Source organism: Branchiostoma lanceolatum, chromosome 12, assembly GCF_035083965.1.
Source record: "Branchiostoma lanceolatum isolate klBraLanc5 chromosome 12, klBraLanc5.hap2, whole genome shotgun sequence".
Taxonomy (NCBI): domain Eukaryota; kingdom Metazoa; phylum Chordata; class Leptocardii; order Amphioxiformes; family Branchiostomatidae; genus Branchiostoma; species Branchiostoma lanceolatum.
In genome coordinates this window covers 8,882,336-8,900,826 of record NC_089733.1, presented here as the reverse complement: position 1 = coordinate 8,900,826, position 18,491 = coordinate 8,882,336, and the positions used below count along the sequence as shown (strand labels likewise).

The window sequence follows — 18,491 nt, the reverse complement described above, 5'->3', positions numbered from 1 at the left end:
TAGACTCTGGCTTGTTTGGACGTTTTTTAATGCCTTTTGTCGGTCTTTATCTTATGCTTTGTACATGTCGTTTTTTTTTCACAAAACGTTACGTTAGGCACAGGCAAGCCTGAAGTCTCTTAGTACACGTACACGCTGGCTAACTAGTCTAACTAGTGGGGAGAATCATTTGCAAGGGTAGTTTGGCTACGTATAAGGGGTTGCCCGGACGCGCAGGGGGAGGCGTAACCTTACCGTGGAATGATTCTACCAGACAAATATTCCCATTTTCCCCGAATTTCACGATACCCCCGCAGGAAGGCCGGGAGGAGGCTACGAAGCCTTAGCCTAACCTCTACTTGGTGAGTCTAGTCTGGCGACACATAGCGGTTCTCAAGTAAACTGCAGCTTACAGTCGTGTCTGATTTTAAATCTCGCGAGACTCCAGGAATTTTTCCAAAATGGCGTCACCTCAGCAGGAGGAAGAGCTTGATCCGAGAATCCAGGTACTTTCTCGCTTCTTTTACACATCTATGGGGCAGTTTTGCGTATTTCCTTTCAAGTATAATGTACTACGTCTAATCCGTGAATGTTACTATCCATACCGTACAGAAAGCTGGTATTTTAGCCACCAAAGCGTCACGCTTGAAGTGAAAACATGATCAGGATGGTGGAACTGCTGACATGACAGACAGACGCGGAAAGTAATTTGTGATTATACAACGTTAATCTTGTTAGTTACGGCTCGTCGTACGGATGGCAGATTTTCCACGCCACTGGTTATCGGTCTGTGATACTACATAATGTGATAGTAGGATAACTAAGACTGCTACTAGTATGGCAAAACTATGTTTACTGCATGTGCGCACCACCGTTATGTTTATGGCTAGGGAGGGTGGTAACGTTATATCATCAGATTTAGTTATGACCGTATCCCTTGAAGACAACTTAAAATTATAACAACAACTAACTACAACAACACAAGATCACCAAAGCACAGCATGGATATTTTGGACTACCTAAATTTCAAACACAGTCGCGGGAGGCCTTAGTTTTTCTACAAAATGGTGTTAAAAAGAAGAAGTCATTAATGTAATTATATGGTATAGTTTGGGTGTAGTTTCCTGTATCATACCATGTTCCCACCTCATGGACTTGTCATGGATTTCCTGTATGAACCCACACGAAGAAGAAAACTACCCAGTTCTTTGCAACTTACTACTTGGTACATGTATGGAGTCAACACTGCAAACAACAACAACTGTTACCACAACAACAATTATAATCCATTACTAAGTTGAGACAGTTAATAAGAATATCGTTGGCTCTTAAATTAAAACCGTTTTATCATGATAGATTTGCTGATTTGAAGAACTATCACAATTACGGATAGTCTTGATCTCTGTACAAGGGAACAGCCAACAGTTTAGTTTACCTTTCAACTGAAACAAATATTTAGGCAGGGTTGTGTTTCATCAGTTCAAACACTAAGAGTGGATCCTTAACCTTCTCCCTGCTGCCTAACCCCATTAATAATACACAGTGTGGGAAAGCTGCCTCAGTATAGACCTTTCTCACGCGGCGGACATGATAGAATGAAAACGAGGCCCTTGTGGCAAACATTAGACCGATCCTAACTGTCAATCACAATTAGCTGTTTAGCCAATGATTACCTGATAATTAGAGAATCGACCAATGAGGAAGTGGCTGCAAGACCAACAAATATTTGCATTTCTATGTTTTTATTTTGCATTTCTACGTTTTGACGGAGGAGGGCGGGGACTATGGGATCGGTCAACGAAGCTCTAAGTTTCTGCATTGTTTTTGTGCATTACATTAGTTATAATATTGATACTTGGATGTTATATTTTAAAACTTAATGTGATTTAGGAGGAAAACTAAATCTGTTCATTATTTTTGCTTCTTTGCCACATTGGCCTCGTCTTCATTCTATCATGTCCGCCGCGTGAGAAAGGTGTATTAGGAGGTTAAAGCAGCCAGGTGAATAGATCATGTATAAATTATAGTAAAGAGATTGGCCCAATGCAGACAATTGTTGGCTTGGATATATCATACTACTAGTAATAATAAAGTCTATAGTATATCCAACCGGGTTTGCGGAAAAGGCTGGGCTGTCTACCTGGCCAACAATTGTCTGCATGGGCCAATCTCTTTACTTTACATTCGACTAAGAAAGACTGCCCATGTGGCCATACTTAGGCTACTGTACATAATTTTACAGGGTGTGAAAAATGTCTTTGTTAGCTGTGGAATTATATGGGTTGGAAAGAAATTGTCTGCAATGACTCATGCCACCGTAGGAGTACTTTCACATAACACAGTGTCCTGCCAGTATTGTGGAATCAAATATTGACCCTTGGCTTAAGCAAATCTTCAAACTTTACTCATTTCAAACCATCAGTTGCCCATACCTGACATATGCCTTTGCTTTTCAAGTATAGGGATACTAGGAATAGAGAGTGTTTGGTAATTTGGTGTGATAAGTCACAATTCAGACAAATTCTAGCATAGTGGTGCTAGTGTTATGACTTTATTTGGGACAAATTAGAGAGAACTGCTATTGACTGACAGTCCACTCTCTATTCCTAGCACATACTTGAAAAGCAAAGGCATATGTCAGGTATGGGCAACTGATGGTTTGAATTGAGTACAATTTTGTAGGCATAATAAACCTAATGCCAAGCATTATCGGGGGTAGGTTTATTATGCCTACAAAATTGTACTTTCCCCTCCCAATATATACAATGTAAATTCTAAGTTGTAAAATTAAGTCACAGTGAAAAACAACAATTTATTGTACGGTAGATAGAGGTTATACATCCAGGTAGAAAGATACTCAAGCAACTGGATCAGGTTTGTTAAACTGACAAAAGGTAGTGGATGCTACGTATACCTAACTAAGTAAAAGGTCTGACAGTCACCGTCACTCTGACTGTTTCCAAAACTGATCCAGTTGCTTGAGTAACTTTTGATAGTGTGAGTTACAGAGCCGAGCATAGAATTGCAGTGATGCTGGTAACCCAGGTGTTCTCTCACGGGACACGCGGCTCAGTGGTGCAGCTGATGACTCATGCACTTACCCTGTCACGAAACACTGAGCAAAATTTCAGATAAAAATAAAAAAGAGATATTTACTATGCAAATACCTGGAAACACTATATCATCCTTCAGTCAAAATTACAAAATACATTAGTATCTAGTTGAGGTTTCCAAACAACTCAAAGCTTTAGATGTTGAATGATTAAACATGCATGAAAATGATGGACTGATGATAATGATGAGAATGATGGTGATATCGACACCTTGTGTAGTCAGTTGACTGGGCTGAAGGTCAGAAAGGACAGTGTTTAAAGATATCTTTCCATGTTAGACTAAATTAGAGCATTAGATAGAAATGAGCATAAAAATACTTTATATTGTAGGTACAGTAGATCAAGGAGGTTAAATATACTCCTTGAGTAGATATTGAGAGTAAATACAGTATATGACGATCATGTCAGGCTTGTTTTCATACACATTGATTTGTATTTTTCATTAAGTCTTTTTTATTATATTCCATTAATTTATTAAAGAATACATTTTTTTATTTCTTTAAATCTAGCCTCTTTACCAAATGCAAATCTTCTTCAAGTTCTTGCTTCCTTTTTATATTATATTCCATTAAAGATACACTTTTTATTTGTTTAAATCTAACCTCTATACCAGACATTAATCTTCTTCTTCAAGCTCTTGCTTCCTTGTCTGGTAACTAATAGAAATCTGGCGCTGAAAGGTTACCATAGCATGCTGAAGGAAGGTTGAATGGTCTCATTCATGAGTTTTTTCGCCCCATAGGCTTACATGTTATAACACGTGTTTTACATGGGCACGTTCGTAATGAAGCTATAGGAAATGCACCAATGTCATTCAGTCTCGATTGAACTCATCTACCCTAGATCATTTGAAAAAATTGCCAACTACCAGTTGGCATACAATACCTTTTTATGGCAATTACAAACGGCACTTAGCTAGACCCCCTAAATAAGCACTTTCCAGCTGAAAGTGATCGACCGAATTACCGCCAATGTCCGGCTGTGGACGTCCGACCTCGCGCGCGGCTGCCAAACTTTACCTGTTAATTTCTTCTGTTACAAACAAGCTTTCATCAGTTTGACGCTTGATATCAGCTGGGCTAGCTAAAAAGAATTTTTACACCGATACAGACACACGTACACGCAGCCGTTCATTTTTTGGGCAACGGACTCTTTTAGGGTACCCACTCGGAGTAATACAGGAATGAGACCTTAAAAATGAATTTCCCTTGTGTTTCAGGAGGAACTGGAGACGCTGAACCATGCAGCTGATGAGATTAACAGTTTGGAGCTGGAGCTGGATGTGAGTACAGGGGGCAAGGGTAATCTGGGGTGTAACATCTGTTTAGTCATGAGAAACAGAGAAATGTTGACTTGCAAGAAACAACTTAGATATGGAATGCTATGTAAAGTATATACAGTATTTTTTTTTCTTGTGGTAAAATTAGTTCAGCCCAAGTATTCATTTTCATACAAGTACATTAAAAAATGTATGAACAATGATACATGCTGAAGAATTGCATCAGAGTCAGAGAAACCATTGTAGCATATGGGGCTAGACTGCAATCTTTTTCCAGCTTTCCCGACTGTCCATCACAATTAGCAGTTCAACCACTAATAGCCTGGCAATTAGCCGTTTGACCAATAAGAAAGTGACTGCAGTTTCATCAAAGAGTTGCATTTTTATGTTTTTATTTTGTATCTCTACGTTATGGATCCAAATCGCTCTATAGAGTGCCAGATGTTCAATGATTCCTCCAGAGTCAACCGCCTCTCTAATTATGAGATAAACATGCTAGATGCTAGGATAAGATGTATTTGATATTGAAATGAATTTGAAACATCTGGATTGCAATGTGCAGTTGTTGCAAAAGACAAAGTGATAATCATATTATGCACATTGATGTATGTTGCAGACACATGTACATTTTCATACATGGTACATTAACAGCAAGATACTTTTTTATATATACTTACAAAGTTGTGTGCATCCTTAGCCATGACTCAGGCTTAAGTTTTTGACTTCTTCAATTTGTTTATGATAAATTTCTCTGCAGGACTCGAGAGCTGCCTTCCGCCAGTTGCTGACAGAGTCGACGCAGAGGCTCAATGTCCTGGCCAAGAAGCTGGGCAGCTGTGTGGACAGGGCACGGCCGTACTACCAGGCCAGGAGGGAGGCTAGGGAGGTAAAATTGGGGCTGAGGGGGATGGGTGTATGTGTGTGTGGGGGGGTGGGGGGTGCAGGGTAGGGGAGTTGTACTAAAACTCAGCAGTGTGTGAACAGGGCACAGCCATACTACCAAACCAGGAGGGAGGCTAGGGAGGCAAGAACTAGAACTTCAACAACAATGCTACCGTATGTGTATACTGTAACATTGCGTATCATATTCCTCCAACAACTGCATAAACCACTGTATTTCCTTCAACAACGCACAATCCAATCGGATGGACCGAAACGTCTGTTATTCTCATATCGTAATCCAGTTGTATAGATTGAATTAAGATATTATACGTAGAGATACAATGTAGTTTGTCTAAATTGTCATGAGTCCAGATGGTACTCAGTATCAGAACAATGATTTATAGTTTTCTTTGGGTACATGTAAAATGTAATCTGCAGTAATGTAATAATGATAATGATGAAATGTTATCTTCAACTGCACAGAAAGATGCAGTTAAAAAGTACCTTTTTTCACAGAGGTAAAAACTAAAAATTTACCAAAAAGACAGTTACTCAAGCAACTGGATAAAATTTAGAAACAACGTTTTAGACAGTATCCGCTATCTTTCGTCAGTGACTAAGAGTAGCCTCCACCAGGCCCTCTTGCGGGCGTATGAATCGTAGAATTCGTCAGGAAAAGGAATGATTAGCCAGTAGAGTCAGGGCACAGTGAAGATCACATACCAGGCCCTCTTGCGGGCGTATGAATCGTAGAATTCGTCAGGAAAAGGAATAATTAGCCAGTAGAGTCAGTGCACAGTGAAGATCACATACCAGGCCCTCTTGTGGGCGTATGAATCGTAGAATTCGTCAGGAAAAGGAATAATTAGCCAGTAGAGTCAGTTCACAGTGAATATCACATTTCGCCCGTGCAAGTGAAACCCTGGCGTAGTTAGTCTGGTAGAGACTAGACTAAGAGGAAGAACTGGAGAACCCGGTGTTATACCAAAACTCTGGATTGAAATGTTAATGAGGTGAAGAGTGAAGACAATTTCGGATGGTTCTTTGATGTCTTTTTGGCATATGTTATTACCTGGATGTCTAACCTTCATCAACATATTAAGAAAATTCGAGTTTTGAGTTAAAAGATAAGATTTATCATAATGCATGTCGAAATATGTCGGTGTGGGCTCGAATAAAGTTCTAAAGGGGAACTATACGCGGCTACAGCGTCTTTTCTGAAGATGTGGCGTGAGTGTGTACGGTTGGTTTGAGGTTGCCCACTACTACTGCCTATTTATCATAATGCATGTTATGTCTGTAGGCCCAGATTGAGACCCAGAAGGCCGTGCAGCGGTTTGACCGCGCCACCAGCATGCACAACGCGGCGAAGGAGATGGTGGCGGTGGCCGAGAACGGTCTGCTGAAGGAGGGCCACACCTTCGACACCACCTGGCAGGAGATGCTCAACCACGCGACTACAAAGGTCTGTACTCCATGTTCTTAAACTGGGAATGTTGTTATGTTACTTTAACTTACTGTAAATGCATTTAAGTTTGCATGGTTTTTATTGCTAAGGCGAAAATGGAGTGTTCTTGGTGGTTTTAGTTTGCCGCAGCGCTATAGTCACATACTGCTACAGTATTGGACAAAAATGTTCGCGGTGGTTTTAAGTTTGCGGTGAAATGGTCGCCGCGAATATAAAACCACCGCAAACATTTCTGCATTTACGGTATATCATAGATTGTATCAACAACAATTAGCTGGTACCATGTGACATTACACATGTATATCATGTAGTGTCAATTTATTGTACAAATGTATTTGATGGTCTGGAATGTGACTATAATCAGGGAATTTTTTTTCTTAAATTCTTATGTTTTTCAGTGATTTATAAAAGGGTTGGTAATGAATTGAGTGCCATATTAACCTTTAAAAAGTTACAGAGATATCATTGAAAGACAATGGTGGCCACAAGTTTGTAAGGGAAGGGGGAAGGGAAGTCTTATAATGCTTCATAATGTTTCGTTTGAAGACTTTGCTTTTACATGATGTCAGTTGAAATGACCTAACTGTACATGTACTTCTGCATGTTTGCAGGTGAATGAAGCCGAAAAGGAGCGGTTCATTAGCGAGATCGCCCACCAGGCCACGGCGCGCAAGTTTAACGAGAGCGAACAGCGGGTCAAGATGCTCCAAAAGGCACTCAAACGGGCCATTGTCAAGTCCAGGTACGTGAGGTGTCAAATCTTTTGTCTAATTATTTTTGCCAACTGAAGACAACGTTCCTGTAGTGTTTTTGATGTACTCTCTAAAATCTATGTTGTACTTCACTAACACCCATGTACTTACACAAGCTGGGAATTCTGAAAACTAAGACTGTTTTCATCTTAGATGTTAACAGAGCCATCTTTTCTAAAGAAACGGTATATGTGACTCATAAGGGAACTAATGCATGTATGGTCTACTGTGTTTAAGGTTTAAAATCAAAATATAACTTTGAGTTTCCTTGCTTTCTGTTTCAGTTGTACCAGATGTTTTGTTTCTAACTTAAAGCTATGCTTTAAGCTATACAGTATCCCTCAAAAACAACTCTACTAACTCCCCTGGTTTCTTACCATGTTTTGTTTGTTTGTTTGTTTATCTGTGGGTGTTGTTGTGCATGCAGTCTTGCCACACGTAGGAGTTTGCTTCAACTCAATGCTCTAACTCAGCAACACCAATTGGCTCTGTTGTAAGTAACGCTCCACATGTGTTTGGGCCCGCAAGTTTCCAGAGTGTGTCAGGGAGCACGTTTCTCAAACCAGAAAAGCTGACGTGATCTATTGTTCGGAAGGAGGTCGCTCGCTTGTTTGATATAAAGATTGGCAGTTGGTTTATTTGCTGCGGATGCATTAACCAATTTTGTACCAAATGGCAACCTTAGTAGGCAAAGGTTAACTAGGACACTAAACATGTCCTAGATAGATTTAGATGGGCAAATTGTTTAGCATTGTGGGCGACATAAAAAATTCATAATTATTGTGTTTGATTGTGAGTAAAAAAGACAGTTTTATGGCAAGTTGGTCTTAGACTGACAAACCAATCAAAATAGCCAACACAGATTTGAGGTGCAGTAGAAATTCAGACTTGGCTAGTTGGAATGGACCAATCAGAGTTGACAATACATTCCTCTTAGAGATGTAGTCAAGTGTATCAAATGCTGATAATACTGATCATGGTCATACCCGGTAGCAGTCTTTTTCTGGAACCATGTTAATCTTAGGTCTATGTATTCATATGGAAACCAAATGTTCGCACATTTTTCTGGTCGAACAAAGTAAAAAGTCACTTCAAAGTCCACAGAAAAAAAGACTTTTTGAAACTTTTCTCAGCTTTTCTAGTTCAACCTTGTTTTTGTACTACATGCTCTGGGAACTTGCAGGCACTAACATCTGTTGACATGAATAATCTACAGCTAAAATCACCCAAAATTTACTGCACAGAATCAGGATTCATAATAAGGCAATGTTGATTTGCTTATATGGATGACATCCTCTGGGAACCCCAAAACCGATGTGAGCATGCAAATAAAAAAAAAGTTTTCAAAAAAAAAAAGTTGTTGCCTTCAGTACGAAATTTACGTGGTCAGGAAGGTTAACGCACAGAGAATCGTATACCAAAGAATGGATTCTTCATTTTTGGTCTTTCACATCTTCTTCTCAGAGTTTGATATTCTAGACATTAGTACCCGTTTTCCGAAATATCTTTTTGCAATATACAGCATATGTTTTTCCTCATTTTATAGCTGATTTGCATGATTTACAGTATGGTAGAAAACTTTTTTTTTGGAAACGGACGAAAATTGATGCGCGCGTGGATGTCATCCATATAATCAAATCAACATGGCGTGACCTAAGAAGGATCGAATATGTATAATAAGTACAGTACCAAAGTACATGGAAATTTGGTGGCATGGTGCCCAAAGGTACAAGGTCATTCAACATAAACATAAAGATGTAATTTCCCTGATAGGAAAAATGATAAATCATGGAAAATCTCAATATGTTATGAAGAAAATCGTGAATTATGATTTCCATAAATTTACCAGCTTGTACCCCTACATAGTGCATGTACATGTGTTGAATTGTGTTGTAATGCTTATGAATATGTCAATGTCAGTTTTGAAGTTTGTTGGAGGATATCTTTTGAATGTCATTTCAGACCCTACTTTGAGATGAAGGCCAAAATCCAAGAAGACCTGGATGTAAGTAGTGCAATGATATTTACACTTACATAACTAGTGTTGTATAAGCTACCTGTTAAGTGTATCATATCACAATTTTTACTCTAAAGACATAGACACCTAGTTTATTGATATAGATTGACCACAAATTGTACTACAAGAATCTACATCGAAAACCTTTTTCGAATCTTTAGTACATGTATGTAATTGTGGTAGGATAGGTGTATTCTTAAGATTTGACCTGTAGTTGTTTCAAACCTCTTCAAAATGGTCCTGCTAGTCTTGACAGTTGTATTCTGTTAGATTTTTGAAAAATTTCTAAGATAGCATATACATGTATCTTTAACTTACATCGTTTTAAGTGTGAGTTTGAATAGTAGATGTACCATCAAAACTGCCCAAGGAGATCACAGATTTGGCCTTCATGGTTGTGGACAGGTGGTCACTATAGACAGGATTCTTGTGTCGATGGGAAAAATTATCTAAGACATGCACCCAGACGTTGTGCCCTTGGGAATTTCCCATGTCCTAAGCCCAGCAGTAGGGTTTGGGTTGGCGTTAGGAAGGGCATCCAGCCGTAAAAACTCTTGCTCCAAAAAAGGACTTGCACTTGATGAGGAGTTCTGGGGCTTTCCCATCAATGTGCATGCACGTCTAACCCCCAGATGATGGGGAACAAAAGACGTTAAATTGGATAGAGAGAGAGAGAGAGGTAGGTAGTCGACGTGCTTACGTTTGACGTGCGGCGTGCACCGTCGGGGTTATACCGGCCCTTACGGGGTGACATACGTTTTCGGTTTAATTATCTAAGGGACCACCAAAAGTGATGACATCGGCCAGGTTGTCCATATGTAGAGGTAGTCACTTGTTCAAGACTAATTAGGATTGTTTATTGTTCCTCCTGTGATCTTCAGGAAAGGAAACTACGAGTTGAGAGGCTAGAGAAGGGAGTGCTGAAGTCCAAGACTGAATACTCGCTCGCCCTGAAAAACCTGGAGGAAATTTCCGAGGGCATCCATCGGCAGAGGAAGGAGAGGCGGGGGAGTGGTGTCGGGGCTGAAGCGGGGTCCCCGGAGTCACGGGAAGACCCCCAGGGGGTGGGGGAGACGGTACATCTACCCCGACCCTCCTCGCTCCAGGGGAAGGAGGATGCTGGGACTACAGTGCAGAAAGACATCCATGGACATGACATGACAGGCAAAGAGAGTGTGGAGGATGGAAAAGTGGACGATATTGCACAAGAAAATCTTGCTTCTCCTAAAACTCAGGAAAAATCCCTCGTCACTAGCCCTGAAGCCGCAGCACCTTCAGCATCTAGTCCTGTAGCTTCACCTCTGAGTGAAGGAATAGTCCTGTCCCCTCCCAGGAATGTAGACCCTGTCAGGATAAAGTTACAGTTCTCTCCTGTGTCGTCTAGTAAGGTGTCTAAAGACTCTGGGATCGCTGATGACTCAGTCTCGCTTAACGACAACAAGAGCATGGAAGGTTATGCGTACGGAATCTCACCACCCAAGTCTCACTCTAGCCCTGGTATCTCATCATCGTTTCAGCGGCCTGCGGCCAACCCGGGTCCGTACTTGTACGCGCCGAGGTCTCACTCCGGAATCCTGGGTGGCGAGTACAAAACTCTCCCTCACACTCACTCAGGAACAGGGGCCGGGTCTCCCCTAAGACCTCCGCGCAGTGCTACCAAATCGTTAGACTTGACGGAGTCGGACGCTAGTCCTCTCGACGACGGAAGCATCTTCACGTCGGCGGACTTGCTCGCTATCAAAGCCGACCTGGAGAGGAAGGACTCGATGGAGAGCCTGACAGAGACAGGCAGCGTGTCTAGTCTGTCTGACGGAGTGGGGATGGGCATGAGTCTGAGCCTGAGCAGGCTGAGTTTGAGACTAAGGGAGAGGTCGGACAGTATCTAATCCTCTACTTTATCGTCCTTGAATCATAATCCCTCCAACAATGACAGTATGGTTGCCTTTAGACTAACTGTAAGTGTTAGTACATCTGTACTGTACGTCAGTATAGAATGAGTAAAGAATGTGTTCTCTGGAGAATTTTTGACACTGACTACAGGATATGATTTAATCCTTGTTTGTTTGTTTGCGCATGATCATGTACACGTTGTAATTTGTTGCAGTTCTTAGAGAACATTTTTTTCTGTGTGAAATGATTCAGATGTACGTTAATTTTGTTGCCAATCTTCATTTGTAGATATTTTTCTCATCCCTCTTCAGATCTTACTGTACATAAAGCCTGGAGGAGTTCAACATCTGAAGTATTAAAAATCACATTCCCTTCTTTTACAAAACTGCAAATCGAGCAACTTGAACACGTTTTGTTAAGGGAGTGGCATGACATATCTGCATTGATAATCAAGGAACATTCCATGCTTTCTAGAGTTAGAATACCAGGCCTTATCAGCATTGTATGGATGTCTATTTCTCATAGGCTACAAAGCTACATGTATATATGGTGTTGTCTACATTGTTTTAGCAACAAATATTTTGAAGTTGGCATTTTGCTGTAAATTGTGGCTTATCCCATTCTCTGTAAGTTAAAAAGCAATATGTACATGTAAGTGTTCAGTTAATGTGTGCATGCACATGAACCAATGTGAAGATGGCAGTGGTAGTGTAAAGGCCTAAACGAAAGCAAGTGCAAAGTTGATAGCAGTAGAATAGAGGTACACTTTCAGAGGTGTACTATGTATGCTATGTGAGTTAGTAGTGGTAGTGTAAAGGTGCACTTTCAAAGTGTACATCCATATCAAGTGTAACTTGGTAGTGATAGTGTGAAGGTATCTTTACTAGATGCATCAGTAGTGACGGTGCTTATTAGTAGTGTAAAGGTACACTTTTGTCAGTGTAAGTGTGTTCTTATGCAGTATGGATACACTGGTAGTTTAAGTTACTCTAAGTCTTCTTGAAGTGTACATGGGGTTTTTACTCTGCAGTACAAAGACACACTGGTACAACTGTACAAGGCATTTTGTATTGTATAAAATGACTTTTTTTAACTACATAGAACATACCACTACAACTACAATTTGGTTTTGTATATATGCTGGCGAAATGTGTATGTACAAAAATGTACATGAAATGTAGATCACAGTAGACTGAGCTAGGTTCATGTTGTTTTCCCTGTTATTTGTTTACATTTTGGACATGCTAAGCTGCCTACTACACTATACATACTCAGTTTGGCTAAACCCTTGTACCATCTTGAAGTGCTGGGAACAGGCACTGTGCAATGTATTTATTGGTAATGTTGATAGGATTATAGTTAAGCCCAACTTCTCACTGGTATTAATGGTTTGTAGTGATGCATACTTCTGGCACTAGTATGTCAAAAAGTGGGTAAAGTTTAAACACTGTCAAGGAAATTTATCAAGGACAGTCTTGCAGTTCTGGCTAAATTACACTAAGAACACTTGGTGTGTGCCAAGTTTCATTGCATTTGTCAATATTGCCATCGAATTCATCATAATCCATGTATTTATTATTGTCTTGAAAATGCCACTAGTAGATATATTTTTCTTGTCAATTTCTTGTATGAACAGTACTTGTATACAGTCAATCTTGTAGACTCAAAAGCTTTACCCCAACAACAAACAGCAGTTTGTCTGATGTACATTTTCAACAAACTGAAGTTTTTCAAACTTCAAAGTACTATGCAGTTGTGGAATGACTAGGATGTACTACAATGGATTGTGCATTACTAATCTTGTAATCATACAATCGTCAATGTTATATTAAATTGTTCAAAATTACTGTACAGTAAACCTTACTGTTTCAGAAAGTACATCAATTTACATGATTAACAGACACAAACTTGGCTACATGTGATTCTTAATGTACATTGTAAAATTCAGTTCTTAGAACATTTTTGTACAGCTAATTGATATGGCACATGACATGACATGCACTTGTAAACTGACACAAGTATCGCACAGAATCAGCTTCTTAGTAAAATATACAGAACACCCAGATCAGTGTTGGTGTGTTTCATTTAATTTGATTAGTGAAACAAACTTATTCCTTATATGGTACTTTGCCCTTCCTTTTTACTGGTATCCAAACCTATTACAGGTACCAGGCTACTTCCTTATTCCTTAGACTTTGCCCTTCCTTCTTTCTTATATTGTAGTTAGCCCTTCCTTATTTGGTGCATTTAAAAACTTGCAACCAATCGTGGCAAGCATGGCCAATAGAATCAAGACAGACGTAGTGATTCCTTCTATGAATGATGCAGCAGATGCTGCAGCAGATTTTTTGATGGATCAAAAGCGACCTCTATTATACCTTATCAGTACTGCAACATTATGTCATCATGATTACTACCCACAATAACTATTTTCCCCGCTAGGGGTCCCCATTGATCCATGATGAAACATGGTATTTTTTGGTAGCCCCACTTTCTGGCTTTGGGCTCGGTTGTCGGCCTAGTTATGGCAGCTGTTTTTCTACATTCCCTCCATATACAAGGGAAAGGGATATGTTATTTTTTTAAAAAGTTTTTCTACTTTGTTAAGTCTTGTATCTGTTTTAGGACGTTTTTACATCACTTGTTCCTTCCTGTGGAGGTTTCGACAAATTTCTGGGTGTAGCTTGGTTGATACTTTTTTACAGACTTCCTTGAGTAGATGGGCAGTGAATTGTCAAATAAAATCACTGCATGACACTTTCACTTGTGAGGCTGTTTCGTTTTTTTTTCAAACGGGTGGAGGTATGTCCTCATTTAGATGACACTGACTTTACACAGATTATACATTTGTACACTACCACATTATCATGATTATGCAAAGAAAGACCTAACTTGCATAATCAATGTCAAAATGCCAGAATTCCCTTGTGGTAAATGTTGTGAATTACATGCTTGCTGCGCATGTAAGTTAGATTAAGATCTTCATACATCTTATGTAAATGTAGCAGTGATTTGCATACTTGATAATGAAATGTTAAAAGACATTTGGCCATAACTTTCCCAAATACAATTTGGGTAGAAAGGGCCATCAATTGAAACAGATTATCACCACCTTTTTTGCATAATCACTGACAAAGGATAACACAAGAAATTTACAAAAGCTCTAAATATCTCACGAAGGTTTGAGGTCTCCGAACTCTTGTTGAAGAAGACTGGAAGCCTGCAGCAGCCAACACGCGTGTCTCCGGCATTGGTGCACCAGCAGCAGTTCGACTGGAGTCCGCAAGGGTTGATACTCTGCGCTGCTAAGGAAAGAGGAGAATTGCTGTAAACTTGAACAACGTTAAAGGCACCCAGAGCATTTATGAGGCTTGAAAACTGGATATATTCTAGTTGCTGTAATCTTTATGAAATTGACATATAATGCCACTGTTTACCAAATTTGCGTGCGGATTTCTTATCAAAAGTGCTCAATAGCGTCACAAAACTAAGCTACATTGTGACATTTTAGTTTCACGCGCATAGTGTAAATAGGCCGATACCATAGCCCGCCCACCTCTGTCAAGACGTAGAAATGCAAAATTAAAACATAGAAATGCAAATATTTGACGGACATGCAGTCACTCTCTCATTGGTCGAACCGTTAATTGTGATGGACAGTCAGGATCAGTCTATTAGGGCTTGGATTTTCTATCAGTTCTCACCACACAACGACATCGTATCTTTGCTCCTTTAATGTCGATATGTAATGGTATAGTGTTATTGAAACTTACTATGTGTAGGAATGACTAGAAATTGGAGTTTTTTATTCAAGTTTTAAGCCTCATAAAATGCTCTGGGTTCCTTTAAGGTACAGCAGAAGGGTGGCTGAGGAGTTTGGGGATGTTATTGAAGAAAAAAAACCTTTATAAACCTTCCTCAACCTTAATTTTTTTCAGGTAGTACCGTATAGCAAGGTTATAATTTATGTAAATTAGTATGACGTCATGAGTACGTCATCAAGAGTAATAAGGCCACGCCCATTTTTAGAAAAAAGGTCTCTTGGCTTGTAGTTCGATGTTTATCAATAATTCTTTGCAGGAATGTACATGATAGTGATACATCAAGGATTATGTGAGCCTATGATTATATTTTGAAATGACGATTTTTGGCGAATTTCTATAACAATGATCACATAGCAGGCTCTTGGGGGGGGGAGGCTTATAATACACTTCTTCCTGATGACTTTTTGTGGTACTGGGTCGTTTGTGCAGCCAGCACGTAACCATTAGGCCTGCTATGAAGGCTAGAGTTTCATGAAGTTTCATGTCTTTCTGCGTTTTTCTTGTCCCAACACTGAGTTTCCCCGGTGCTTTTGAAATCATGTTTTTCAACTCGTCCATTGTTTTCCTTGTTTCACAAAGTCAAACGGTTGAATTCTGATCCGTGTACTTCTTCCTCTTATTTATATTTCAAAGGAACGCTTATTTGCCGTCCAGTCTTCCATGATGATGGAATATTTCCTTTTGAAGATATCTAATTTAGGAAGTTGATATATGATACACCTTTCTTAGATAGTGGCATAAAAAGAAATGAATCATTCTTGTGTATTGCGTCGTTGCAATTGTAATGAATAAAGCAAAACAAAATAAAATGGAACGAAATCACAATTCATTGTGCACAATTCTAGCCTCCGTTGCAGACTCCTTCCGGCCGGTTTCTTTTTCAATTTACCGTTTTCTTATTAATTTTTTTTCTTTCTTATTGCTGGCCGAGAAGGAAAAGAGTGTAATAAGAAAACGCGTAAATTGAAAAGGAAAACAACCGGAAGTAGTCTGCAACGGTACTCTCCAAGTAGATGGCCGACGAAAAACGGGGCAGAGAATAAAAAGGTCACGATCTTCCCCACTAACCTCTGCTTGGAGAGTATGCAACGGAGAAGCTACACAATTCAAAGTTACGAAACTAACTACAACACTGACCTGGAGCCTGTCCGGCAAAGGCCATTGGATGTAGCGTTATTTGGTTGAAGTTAGATAGTTGCACACTGCCCGGCGTCTGGGTAGACACATCAATCATCACATGTGGGGTGGTGTTCAGTACCCCCACACCCTGGGGCGCATGGAGGAGAAAGTCTGTCGAATTTGGATCCTCGTATAGATGTCGGGACCAATCAGGTTTTTGGTCTTGGTTCTGCGGTGCCTGGGGTACGGGGTTTTCGGGTATTGCGGGTAGCGGTCGGCTCTGCAAGATTCTCGTCCGCTGTGCGCTAACTTCTGCTGGGCCTCTGCTGGACCTGTTCCCGTCCTCTGGACACGCCTGGACCGATCGTGAGTGCTGAGGTAGGTCTTGTATAGGTCGGCTCTGTATTTGCGTCCGGTGCTGTGCAGGTACTTCTGCTGACGGGCCTCTACTGGACCGGTTCCCTCCCTCTGAACACACCTGGACTGGATGTTGGCCCAGGGATCGTTCTTGCAGCGCACGGCTCTGTTTTCGCGCCCGGCGCTGTGCACGAGCTGCCGGGTCCCTGTTCCTACGCTTTGAACGCATATCTGGGACTGAATATCGGGGCAGTTCTGGTAACGGTCGGCTCTGTATGCGCGCCCGTCGCTGGACACGAACTAGGTTTGCAGTTGAGTGTCTGTTGGACCTGTCCACACCCTGTGGGGTGGTGTCAAGTCGTTCCCCCACACCCCGGGGAGCATGGAGAGTAAAATCTGTCGAATTTGGATTCTCGTACACATGTCGGGACCAGTCAGGATTTGGATCTTGGTTCTGGGGTACGGGGTTTTCATCAGGTATTGCGGGTAGCGGTCGGCTGTGTATTTGCGCCCGCTGTGCGCGAACTTCTGCTGGGGCTCTGCTGGACCTGTTCCCGTCCTCTGGACACACCTGGACTGAACGCTGCGGCGGGGCTGGTAGTGGTCGGCTCTGTTTCGAAGCAGAGGAGGACGTATTTTTGCTTTCGGCCCGATCTTGCACAGGTTGAATGTCGGCTTTGTGCATCCCTTGGTTAACGGCTGCCATCTCTATACACGTGTAGCCAGTAGACCGAGAGAGCGGAGCAAAGCGCCCAGGCTAGCACATGTAAGCTCTAAATTTGGTCCTCCCTCCGTTGCAAAATAAAACGCAAATCGTCTGTGGATTGCATGGCTATGGTATTCCATTTCCTCGCCTCACACATGCATATATGTAATTGGAACAATGGCTAATATCATGCAGCTTGTGGTATCAAGGAGGTATTTACTGCGTCGGCAAGAGGAATTTTTCAATTTAAGCTCCAAAGCTGATACATGTATTAAAAAACTGCTTCAGACAAATTTGTCGTCCTATTTACATTTCAATGAGTTTTCATGGAACTGCCAAAGAAAGGGGTCAGTCACCCTTGAGCGTTTGTTAAGTAGGTAGTTACAATTTTTGGATAATATTGCGGGGAAGTTGTTATTTTACTTTGCCCACAGCTGTGCACCCTGGTCATCGAGCCACAAAAATGGTCAAAAATGACTTGTTCAGCCGCAAACTTTACCCTAGCCAAAATAACGATACATCTATAAGCACAAATATGATAGCCCCCTAATCTGTCAAATGATAGCTAGTGATTTTCAGAGTCTCTTGGTTTAGTCCTTCAGTATAAAGTGTTCTAATTGGTGGATACAGTAGAATTTGCGAGCCAATTTTCGCTGTCGTGTAGAATAAAATTCAATTAATTGTGTATACTGGCACCAAACCACAGAACACGGCGTTTTTATGTCAAGTTTTTCGACTTTTTTTGCTGTTCTTCTGTCATTTATCTATTTTTTTGAGTTGTTCCAGGCACTTAATAGTGATTACTGAGCATTAAAATATCTCTTACCGTCCGAAAACGCATTCAGTTACTATTCACCGAAATGCACGTGGCCTCAACATGACTGATGACGTCACACGAAAAGACAGAAGATTTCTCTAAACGTCAGCACACAATTTTCTGAGGTCTGATTTTTCTTCAGAATTTCTTCTATGCACGTAATGATCCCATGACTTATGTATATAAAGCCCTTACCGTTCCAAACTTTCTAGACGAAAATCTCTTCCTAAATGTCATTTCCTGAAAATAGCTACAGTTCATGTCATGGAATCTGTATTTAAAAAAAAA

General features: G+C 40.6%; 2 protein-coding genes across 3 annotated transcripts; one reads left to right on the top strand and one right to left on the bottom strand.

Annotated features, from left to right (window-relative positions):
- Window positions 1-352: 352 nt before the first annotated feature.
- Window positions 353-11,707, top strand: LOC136445935 (SH3 domain-binding protein 5-like). 2 transcript variants are annotated; one of them, XM_066444170.1, is made up of 8 exons: window positions 353-485; window positions 4,312-4,374; window positions 5,129-5,257; window positions 6,557-6,718; window positions 7,333-7,463; window positions 7,901-7,966; window positions 9,436-9,478; window positions 10,372-11,707. In XM_066444170.1, the coding sequence occupies exons 1-8, from the start codon at window positions 441-443 to the stop codon at window positions 11,374-11,376; spliced, it is 1,644 nt and encodes a 547-aa protein (XP_066300267.1). In that variant the 5' UTR covers window positions 353-440; the 3' UTR covers window positions 11,377-11,707. The 2 variants fall into 2 exon arrangements, with proteins under 2 accessions (XP_066300267.1, XP_066300268.1); XM_066444171.1 differs by lacking the exon at window positions 7,901-7,966.
- Window positions 11,708-16,324: 4,617 nt separating this feature from the next.
- On the bottom strand, window positions 16,325-17,386 carry LOC136445717 (secreted effector protein EspF(U)-like). Its single transcript, XM_066443851.1, has one exon. The coding sequence runs from the start codon at window positions 17,384-17,386 to the stop codon at window positions 16,325-16,327; it is 1,062 nt and encodes a 353-aa protein (XP_066299948.1).
- Window positions 17,387-18,491: the final 1,105 nt, after the last annotated feature.

Bases quoted from the DNA above. Each gene is read 5' to 3' on its own strand.
- LOC136445935 (XM_066444170.1), top strand. From the start codon at position 441: ATGGCGTCACCTCAGCAGGAGGAAGAGCTTGATCCGAGAATCCAG. The intron at 6,719-7,332 runs GTCTGTACTCCA...GCATGTTTGCAG, and splicing joins TCAACCACGCGACTACAAAG to GTGAATGAAGCCGAAAAGGA. The intron at 7,967-9,435 runs GTAAGTAACGCT...ATGTCATTTCAG, and splicing joins CAACACCAATTGGCTCTGTT to ACCCTACTTTGAGATGAAGG.
- LOC136445717 (XM_066443851.1), bottom strand. From the start codon at position 17,386: ATGGCAGCCGTTAACCAAGGGATGCACAAAGCCGACATTCAACCTGTG.